The 11,644-nt window shown below is 40.8% G+C and overlaps 1 protein-coding gene across 1 annotated transcript; it reads left to right on the top strand.

Moving 5' to 3' along the window:
• Positions 1-6,435: 6,435 nt before the first annotated feature.
• LOC104091168 (uncharacterized) lies at positions 6,436-8,322 on the top strand. The gene is made up of 3 exons (XM_009596447.4): positions 6,436-6,534; positions 7,897-8,025; positions 8,116-8,322. The coding sequence occupies exons 1-3, from the start codon at positions 6,478-6,480 to the stop codon at positions 8,320-8,322; spliced, it is 393 nt and encodes a 130-aa protein (XP_009594742.2). The 5' UTR covers positions 6,436-6,477.
• Positions 8,323-11,644: the final 3,322 nt, after the last annotated feature.

The raw sequence follows: 11,644 nt of genomic DNA on the forward strand, positions 1-11,644 counted from the left end.
TGTCATGACCCCAAATTCCCTCCGTAGGATGTCGTGATGACACCTAGTCTCTAAGACTAGGTAAGCCTATCAATGCGAAATAATAATAAATATCTGAAATAAATAAACTACAATTCAAACAATTTCAACTCCAAAACCCGGTAGAAATAAGTCACAAGCTTCTAAGAATTTATTCTCAATGTCTCTATATGTCAAGGTCTAAATAAAATATAAGGAAGCAACATAAAATGATATAAGGGGACTCCGGAGTCTGCGGACCACACATGGAATGTACGGCCACAGAACCTCTCGAAGGGCATTTTTGTTAGCGAATTTTGGGCCACTATAAATAGAGGAGAAACACATTTTAGGTCATGTTTTGAAGTTTGAGCTGTTGTAGCCGTTGTATTTTGCTATTTTAGGAAGTTTGTGACTATTTTGGGATTTAAACATCATATTTTATCATTTTAATCTTAGATTATGAGTTTAATTAGTATTTTTTGTTTTCATTTTTCACTATGAGTAGCTAGATTCTTACTAGGGTTGTGCCCAACCCTAGTGTGTAAAGCTTTTGGGTATTTAATTTAATGTTGTTTTATGATTGGGTATTGATTATTTAGCCTTGTTTATGCTTTAATTTTAGAATTGATGGTTGCAAATATTGATTCATGACTATTTGACTTGGTTCTTACTTGAGAAAAATGTACCTAGTCTAGTAAAACTTGGCTAACAAAAAATTAGGCTAATTAAGAATTTGGTTAACCTAATTAAAGGGTTTGAACTAGAGATAGTGAGAACCCAACTTGAGATCATATCAACTATTTAGCTTGATACCCATTTGGGCTTGAGAAAGCCAAATTAGGCAAAATCACTCTATGACCGAGAGATATTGAGTGAGTACCTTAGAGTTGAGAGCTATAATACACCCCGATCAATAAAATAAGTGTTAACGTATTTAACTCATTAGGCGAACACCTAGGTTAAGGTCACATCCCTAGGCTTTTTTAACCATTTGGAAAAACAACAAAAACAATCATTCGCTTTCGAGTTTCTTCTCTTTAGCTTATAATTGTTAGAGATAATTTAGAAGTAGAAATCAAAACCCTTTGTTTGGAAGTGCAATTTAGTTGTTCCATTTTCTCTCGTCAAGTGTATACCTCTAACACCCATATTAAACCCCCTGTGGAAATCGACCCCGACTTTTGTTGGGTACTATTCTTCCAATGACTGTTTCCACTCACTATTGAGTGCAGATTGGACGTGGATAAATTTTGGCACCGTTGCCGGGGAGTTAAAATGGTGTTAGCTATATATTTGAGTTTGTTTTTGGAATATATTCTTTCCCTTCCATGTTACTAACTTCTGTGAGAAAATTATAGGTATAAACATGGCGAACAATGATCTTGGAAATTTTCCTTTGGGGGAATTAGACGGCGAGGGGGTGCAAGTAGAGGAGGTACCTCTTGAACCTCAAGCCAATCGGAGAGGCCATGTACCTCATGAAAATGTGCCCGTTCCACCCCCACCTCCACCACGAGCGGCTCCACACCGGATATTACCCAACGAAGGTTATGGTAGTGCAATAATCCCTACCCGTATTAGGGAGGGTAACTTCCAAATAACCAATGTGATACTCACTTTGCTTGAGCAACGAGATTTATTTACCTGTGCTCCAACTCAAAATACTTATAAATATTTGAAGGGCTTTGTAGATACATGTTGGGGGAGCAAGCAAACTAATGTTTCCGAGGATGCATTGAGGCTAAGGTTTTTTCCCTTCTCTCTACGGGGGGAAAGCTTTAGATTGGTTGGAATGATTGCCGAACCATTAAATTCAAACTTAGGATGAGTTGGCGGAAAAGTTCATTGCTAAGTTTTTCTCTCCCGGGCACATGGCTACCCTTCGAGATGAGATCTTGGCATTCAAGCAAGAGCCTAATGAACTACTACACGAAATATGGGAGTGCTATAGAACAATGATTAAGTAATGTCCCAACAATGATATGACAAAAAACATGATTCAACAAACCTTTTATCGTGGGATTAACACAACCAACCAATGTGTAGTGAATCAACTACCCGGTGGAAACTTTATGACTACGCTTTATGTGGAGGCGTGTGAAATCTTGGATGAGATTGCGAAAATGTCGTTGGCTTGGCAATCCCGGGCCAATGTTCCACAAGGTGATTCGAATATGATCCACCCTGATAAAGAATTGCAAGACCATAGCCAAGCCATTGCCGAATTAACCACTACCATGACACAACTAGCAAAGGCCCAACTAAATCAAGTGCAAGCTCCTAAGCAAGACAATGCTATGGAGGGAATGAACATGATGGTGAACAAGAGGAGTACCAAGGGTCCACAAGTGCAAATTCGAGTGGAGAACTATTTGCAAGATGATGGTGGTTTTGAGCAAGATGATTCTTATAATGAACAAGAGGAGGAAATGCAATATGTGAACAATTTTCAAGGTCAAATAAACAACTTCCAAGGCCCAAGCTAACAACAATGGCGATCACAAAACAATCATGGCAATTGAAATTCTAACAATCAAGAGAATTGGCATAACAACAACAATCAAGGGAATTGGAGTGGAAACAACCAAGGAAATTGGGGAGGAAACAATCAAGGTGGATGGAGTAACAATCAAGGCAACCAGGGGTCGAGTTTTTAAAAGCCCCCGATATACCAACAACCAAACAACCTACCTCCTTATCCTTCCCATGGTTCAAGTTCTTCAAACAATGAGATGGGACGTATTGAAAGTATGTTCAAGAAAATGATAGAAAAGAATACCGATTTGGATGCCCAACTTGCCTCACACAACACATCAATTCGTAACCTAGAAGTTCAAATGGGGACTAAGGGGGCACTACCAAGTGACACGGTGGTAAACCCAATGGGTGGTAACAATACGAGGCATGCCATGGCAGTTATGACCTGAAGTGGAAGAGACGAGAATGCACCCACCTCAAGTGGAAGGCGATTTGTTGATGATGATCAAGTGATGCAAGAAGACGAGATCCCGAACAATGTTGTTCAACCCAATGAGGAAGTTCAGATTGATATTGATGATAGTGTGGAAGAGACTCAAGAGGAGGTGAACCCCTCTAGGGAACACATTATTGACATACTGGAGCCGGTAGTGAAAAAGGCTAAGGCACCATTGCCTAAGCATCCACCTCCATACTCTCATTGACTTGCCAAGCAAAATGGTGAGAATCAATTCAAAAAGTTTATTCAAATGATGAAAAGTCTTTCAATCAATGTGCCATTGGTCGAAGCTTAAGAACCAATGCTCGGTTATGCAATGTTTATGAAGGATCTTGTGACAAAGAAGCAGTCAATGAATTTTGAGACCATCAAAGTCACTCATCAAGTGAGTGCAATTGTGCATTCAATGGCTCCTAAGTTGGAGGATCCAGTGCTTTCACGATTCCTTGTACAATTGGAAGTGCCGAGTTTGCTAAAGCTCTTTGTGATCTTGGGAAAGTATAAATTCGATGCCCTATTCGGTTTTCAAGACTTTGAGAATTGGGCAACCCAGACCCACCTCTATGAGATTGCAAATGGCTGATCGTACCATGAAACGTCTGTTGGGTGTGATTGAAGATGTTTTGGTCAGGGTTGATAAATTCACTCTTCTGGAAGATTTTTCCATTCTAGATTGTGAGGTTGATTATGAAGTACCAATTATTCTTGGGAGACCTTTCCTGTCACTCCCTAAGCCTGGGGGCGAGACCGGCACCAGATGCCTCATCTATCCTTGCATACCAATTTGCGACTCAGGAATTCTGGACATATAATGTCATACTTTGGCCAGGGGCCACATTGAGAGATAATTTGCGAAGCAAAATATAAAACTGAATAGAGACTAACGCTGACTAAATGTCAACATAAAGCTGGGCCGGCAAGGCCGTCATAACTACTATAACTGACAAGCCAACAAAATATACGTATAGGGCCTACAAGTCCAACATATTGCACTAACTAACCAGATATGTCTACATGCCTCTACTGATGGATGTGCTGTGATCGGAACAGAGCCCCGACTTACCCATAACCTATCTATATACATACACAATATGTACACAAAACCTTTAGACCCGGCAACTCCGAAGGACGGGGAGCTTACTGATAAAGCTGAACTCGGGCAACACTTACTGAGGAGGTCTACCCGTCTGTCTGTCTGAACCTGCACGCATGAAATGCAGAGCCCCTAGGAAGGGACGTCAGTATAGAATAGTGTACCGAGTATGTAAGGCAATATACTGAAAGCTGAAACTGAATTGATAATATAATAACTGAAAGCAATTGGGGGTCAAAGATAATCTGTAGATATGCTCACCTGCTGATACTGACTCTATTATAGTAAGTAAAATAGTTGTCCGGCCTTATAAGGCTCGGTATATATATAACTGTTCTGCCATCATAGGCTCGCTCATAGGCGCTCAGCCATACTAGGCTCTGTATCTCGGCCAACTGGGCTTGCTCAAAGGCGCTCAGCCACAGTAGGCTCGATATATAACTTATCATCTGATAAGAGGTTTCCCAATAGGGGCCTGCCCATCGATTATAGCTCGATGGTAATAAAAATACTGTAATACAGTATATATAGAATTTCTGCTCTCTTGACTGGAAAAAGGAAATACTCAATTGAATATGAAGTCCCGATAAGGAGAATATTATAACTTACAAGACTAGGAAAATATACGTAAATTTCGGGACATGAATTTCTCTTTATGTCTCGTTATCAAACGCATGTAATTACATGATCATGCCAAAATGAAGGAAGGGCTTAGCCTTAACATACCTGGAGTAGGGAAAAATTCCGTATGATATTCTTGGAAAAGGTTGCACCATACTCCTTTAGAACCACAAAATTTAACATTGCTAAGGTTCTAATAATTCTTGTTGGAATCGATTTGATCGCAACAATTTTGTTTGTAGGAAATCTCTAACGTTCTGGTTGTAGGAACTTTGTAAGAAATTTGTAAGAACTTTCATTGCTAAGGTACCAAACCTCCCATCTGATTGTAGTATTGAAAATGTTAGAAATGAAGTAGTGATCCCATATGATTGTAGTATTGAAATTGTTAGAAATGAAGTAGTGTGTAACTAACAAGAGTTACACACTTCTCCAAGAGGTGGCTTACTGCCACGTGGGAGGTGGGGGTGGAAAATTTAATTTTTATCCACTTATTAGGTAGTTAGGTAATGTCCCGATACCCGATAATTAACCAATTACCCGCATAATTAAGAATTATTTTAAATTACTTAAAATTCTACTTATTTTTGATACACTTTATACATCATACTATCATGGTCATATGGTACCTTATATAGTGCTAGTTCATAAATATCGAGTATTATATCTCGGACCGTATATTATCCCAAATCGGCAATCTTCAATGAAACTCATTTTCTTTAATTCGTGTACCCCTTATCCTTCATGGAACTTACTTATCGCTTGTTATAAATAGTATATATATGCTAACCTCAATATAATCTCATCCCCGAGTCTATGTCAATTAACTGAAGATGAAACTTTAACGTACGAGAAACGCGAGATGTAACATCCTTCCCCCCTTAGAAACATTCGTCCTCGAATGTTTACTCTTAGATACCTTGGGAAAATTTTGCCAGAGTATCCTCCATATATTAGACTAAAAACCACCCTTACACGCAGCCAGATAACAGACTATATATGCCACACCTGGCCTCACACAACTGTCTATTATAATTTCGGAAAGTAAAAAATAAGAGCTTACCTGATGAGCTATTGGCCTGAATAGAGCGGTGCTGAGGTATCCCAACTCGAGTCATATCTCGAGTTGAAATAGGTGGGGGCATTTAGACTTTATTTTTTCCTCCGTTTCCCACGTCACCTCTTCCACATTCTTGCTTATCCATAAAACCTTCACGGAGGCTACCTCCTTATTCCGAAGCTTGTGGACTTGTCGGTTTAGGATGGAAACCAAAATTTTCTCGTATGACAAGTCCTCCGTAATCTGTACATCATCTATGGGCACCACTAGGGTAGGATCGCCAATGCACTTCCGTAGCATGGATACGTGAAAAACTGGATGGGCAGACTCCAATTATGTGGGCAATTCTAACTCATAAGCTACTTGGCCCACCCTCCGAATGATCCTATATGGCCCAATATACCGTGGGCTAAGTTTGCCTTTCTTGCCAAACCTCATCACACCCTTCATAGGTGACACCTTTAAGAATAACCAGTCATTAACCCCGAACTCTAAATCTCGTCACCGCACGTCAGAATATGACTTTTGACGACTCTGAGTTGTCAACAGTCGCTCCCGAATGAGCTTTACTTTTTCTATGGCCTGTTGAACCAGGTCTGGCCCATGTAATCCAGATTCTCCAACATCAAACCACCCTATAGGAGATCTGCACTTACGCCCATACAAAGCCTCGTACGGAGCCTTTTGTGTAATGGAGCGCTGAGCTTTGGGCTGGCACGTTATGCGATGTCAGAGTTTGAATTATTGGCAGAGGAGCTTTTGATGAGTGACTCTGTCATTAAGGTAAGCGATAGAATCTCCTTGCAAATACAGATTTGTTGTTTAATAACGGTTGTAGTCTCCTTAAGCCCTTTCGTTTGGTGATCTATAGAAGTGTTCATGCAATATTCCAATTGGAAAGTCTTTTTCACATCTGTGTTTCATTTACAATTGTCTTCATAAACTCTAACTGTTAGACTCTAGCTTGTGCCTCTACTCTTCTTTTCTTCTACTTGAATGATGTTATAGCTGTCCTTTGGAGCGTCTACTTTGATGCATTACTTGCATTGACCACTGGAAACATAAGTACATGCAATACATATTGCATGTGTTTGCTAAAGCTACTACACGGAAGTTGAAAAACAGCTTAGCTAAGCGTAAGGTCTCCCTGCTTTTGTGTTGTAATTGTACTCTAATAGCAGCTTGATTAACCATTAACCGTAATGTCTCCTCATAGTCTTGCATTTTCTGACACTGTCATATAAAAGCATAAACTAATTTTAAACAAAGGGAAAAGTTCCAGATGGAAGCAGGTGACGCTAGCTTTGAAACCATCTTTTCATGCTGCTGTATCTCTCCTCGTACTAAAATAAGGTCTCTCCTTGTAGTGCAGATGCCTGAGGCTGTCAAGTAGCTCACTGAATATAAACTGAAAATTATCTAGAGTTGGTTATTTTGAGAACTTTCTATGTTTAGTTTTACATGATTTAGGGTTCTACCTATGTCAAAATGATTTAGGACCCTACCTTCGGTTATTTAACCTAAGATATTTGCTATAATCATTTTTCTTACTGAAAAAAGGATAATAATAGCGGGGACGACTCTTAGATATTTGTGCAATGCGCGGCACCAATTTTTGAAACTGTGGTCCAGCACCTTTTTCTTTTATTTCACAAAGATTTGCATGTCTAGAATCAAAAGGAGAGTTTATAGTTTCTTCCTTCATTATTTGGGGTCATAAGCAACCAAATGACTTGGGATCCTCTGAATGCTGTTCCTTATTTGATTGTAGATTAATGTTTCTATCGTTATTAAGGTTTTAAGGAAGATTTGTCAAAATTATTCATTAGGATGAAAGAGAAGTTGGAGTTTTATTCACTGACAATGTCTGGTCTATCTCGCTGCTGCTGTTCCCTTCGTGTTGTATGCTCTTGTACCTATTTTTTTGATAAGGTAGGTAGGGTAAAATACCTACTTCAGCCAGCCTCAGTTTTGCTTCTGTGGTTTTATGCTTTCTTTTGGCGCTTTGGCATAAATTTCTTCACTGTGCTTCTAGAATCATGATTATATTGCTGCTCTTATACTCATTGTCCCCAAGCGCTGCGTCTTGTATTAGCGTATTTCTGAAGCTTTGGCAGTGAATGTTATCTGACTTGTCTTTTTCAGGTTTTTGGAGCGCTACGGATGTCTGTCAAAATGTTTCTGATGTGGAATTCGAAAATGATAATTGATGGTGGTGGAGATCAAAATGTTGAGACAACAATGCTTGAGGCTAGTAACCTAATTGTTCTTAAGGTGCTCTTTCTTTTCCCGTTGCTTTTTTTTCTTGGTTGTCTTATCGTACTTGTTCATTTTGAGATGTCCTCTACGTGCCATCTTATGCAGGAATCATCTCAAATTCGTTCGAATGCAAATCTTGGAGTTCATGGCCAAGGGTTGTTGAATTTATCTGGACCAGGAGATGCTATTGAAGCTCAAAGACTGGTCCTGTCTTTATTTTACAGCGTCAATGTGAGCAGAAATCTTGTTTTGCATCCTTTTGTTTCTGCTGGAGTGGTAACTGTTATTATATGCAAACTCGATAAGAGGTAGATGTTCATTCCATCTTCTTTTAAAATCCAATACACATACTCGTAACATATCGTCGAGTGTCTGAATTGTGCGCTCGGCTTGTCCATCAGTCTGTGGATGAAAAGCTGTGCTGAGATTCACCCGAGTCCCTAGACCTTTCTGAAATAACTTCCAAAATATGCTGTAAACTGGGGCCCACGATCAGATATAATAGATACTGGCACTCCGTGTAGTCGCACTATCTCTTTAATATATAACTTTGCATATTCTTCTGCTGTATATGTAGATCTGACCGGTAGGAAATGATCTAATTTCGTGAGCCTTTCGACTATCACCCATATAGAATCGAACTTATGATGAGAACGAGGTAAACCCATGATAAAGTCCATGTTTATCGCCTCCCATTTCCATGTCGGGATCTCTATAGTCTGCATTAGCCCTCCAGGATTCTGGTGCTCTATCTTCACCTGCTGGCAAGTAGGACACTGAGCGACATACTCAGCAATGTTCTTCTTCATATCGTTCCACCAATACACATCCTTAATGTCATGATACATCTTCGTCGACCCAGGGTGAATGGAGTACCACGAATAATGTGCCTCTGACATAATCCTGTCTTGTAGCCCTGCTATATCTGGAACACATAAACGACCACTGTATCTGAGAACCCTATCTCCCTTGACTTCTAACAACGACTTCTGATGCTGCGAAACTCGCTCTCTCAACCTGACCAACTCTGGGTCCTCGTACTGCCTATCCTTTACTTCAGCTATGAGAGATGATTTTGCAGTATTTTGGAGTACAACTCCACCATTGCCAGAGTCTACTAACCGAACCCTCCCCCAAACAAGCCAATTGATGAATCTCTCTAGTTAATTATCTTTTTTTCGGCCTCTACATGTGCTAAACTACCATAGATCGGTGACTTAAGGCATCTGCTACAACATTAGCTTTCCCTGGATGGTAGAGAATGTTAACATCGTAATCTTTCAATAACTCAAGTTATCACCTCTGTCGCAAATTCAACTCTTTTTACTTGAAGATATATTGTAGGTTTTTATGACCTATGAATACATCAACATGAACACCATATAAATAATGCCGCCATATCTTAAGTGCATGGACAACCGCAGCTAATTCGAGGTCGTGGGTCGGATAATTCTACTCATGCTTCCTTAACTGCCTTGAAGCATACATAATTACTTTCCTATGTTGCATCAGGACACATCCTAACCCGACACCTGAGGTATCACAATACATGGCATAACCATCTGGACCCTCTGGAAGTGCTAGAACTAGTGCTGAGGCCAGCCTGTTCTTAAGTTCCTGGAAACTTTGCTCACAGGCCTCTGTCCACTGAAACTTAGTTTCTTTTTGTGTCAACTTCGTTAATGGTGCTAAAAGAGAAGAAAAACCCTCTACGAATCTCCGGTAGGATCCTGCTAAGCCTAGAAAGCTACGAATCTCTGTCGGAGTGGTAGGTCTAGGCCAGGATTTCACAGCCTGAATCTTCTGAGTGTCTACCTTTATACGTCCATCGAATACAATGTGCCCCAAGATTGCTACAGACTTCAACCAGAACTCACATTTAGAAAACTTAGCATACAATTTATTATCATGGAAGGTTTGGAGTACCGCTCGCAGATGGTCCACATGCTCATCCTCTGAACGTGAATAAACCAGAATATCATCAATAAAAACTATCACAAACAGATCTAAATATGGCCGGAATAGGCTATTCATCAAGTTCATAAATATGGCAGGTGCATTCGTCAACCCGGAGGACATGACAAGGAACTCGAAGTGGCCATATCGGGTCCTGAAAGCTGTCTTGGGAATATCTTTCACCCGAACTCTGACCCGGTAGTACCCCGACCTCAAATCTATCTTTGAAAAGCATCTAGCTCCCCACAACTGATCAAACAAGTCGTCTATCCTAGGAAGTGGATACTTATTCTTAATAGTTACCTTATTCAGTTGCCTATAATCGATACACGTCCTCAGGGAGTCGTCTTTCTTCCATACAAACAGTACCGCCGGTACACCCCAAGGTGAGGTACTGGGTCTCATAAAACCTTTCTCCAGTAAAATTTTTAACTACTCCTTCAATTCGACAGGTGCCATTCTACATGGAGGGATGGATATTGGTTGCTTTCCCGGAAGCAAATTGATGCCAAAATTAATCTCTCGCTCTGGATAAATACCTAGAAGTTCATCTGGAAATACATCTGAGTATTCTTTGACTACTGGAATAGACTGAAGTGTAGGTATCTCAGCATCTGCATCTTTAACTCGCACAATATGATAAATGCACCCTTTTTCGATCATTTTCCTCGCCTTCAAATAGGAAATAAACCTACCTATGGGTGTCGCTGTATTACCTACCCATTCAAGGATGGGCTCACCCGGAAAATGAAATCTAGCTATCTTTGCTCGACAATCAATTATGGCATAGCAAGCTGCCAACCAGTCCATGCCTATGATAACATCAAAATCCAACATCTCTAGCTCCACTAGGTTGGCTGAGGTCTGACGACCACAAACTGACACCGTACAACCTTGGTAAACCCATTTGCGATAATCGAATCTCCTACTGGTGTAGATACTGCAAAAGTATCACTTAGTATTTCAGGCACTATACCAATCTTCCCCGCGATAAATGAGGTAATACATGATGAAGTAGATCCTGGGTCTATCAAGGCATAAGCATCATGAGAGCAAATGGTCAACATACCTGTCACAACGTCTAGTGAGGATTCCTGGTCCTGTCGACCTGCTAATGCATAACTACGATTCGGGTTACCACCTGAACTGAAACCTCTACCTCTGCCTCGACTTCTACCAGCCGAAGACTGAGACTCGCGCCCTGAAGGATGCACAGACATAGATGATCCTGTTGCTGAATTTGCTGGTTGCGCCATACCCCAAAAATCTCTATTTGGGTAATCGCGCATCATATGCCCCGGACGTCCACATGTATAACAAGCATCGGAATCGGCTCGGCATTGGCCCAAGTGTCCTCTATCGCAGATGGCACACCTCAATGGAAATGGCCATGTCTGCCTCGAACCTCGCTGTTGCTGCAAACCTGATGCTTGGGAGCTTCCACCTGGTCCCGACTGAGTATAGTGGTCATACCTGTAACCCTGTAGCTGAGGTGGCGGAGGTCTAAGTTGCCGTTCGAAGTACTGGGGCCTGTAACTACCCTGAGACTGCTCCTGAGACCTGGCAAATCTCATCCCTTACGTTGCCCTAAGTCAGTCCTCTCCGTACCCTGCTGCCGACACCTACCCCTTTATATATTCTGGACAAATGCATAAATCCGGGAGATATCCATACTATC

The sequence above is a fragment of the Nicotiana tomentosiformis genome, chromosome 11, assembly GCF_000390325.3.
Source record: "Nicotiana tomentosiformis chromosome 11, ASM39032v3, whole genome shotgun sequence".
In the NCBI taxonomy this organism is placed as follows: domain Eukaryota; kingdom Viridiplantae; phylum Streptophyta; class Magnoliopsida; order Solanales; family Solanaceae; genus Nicotiana; species Nicotiana tomentosiformis.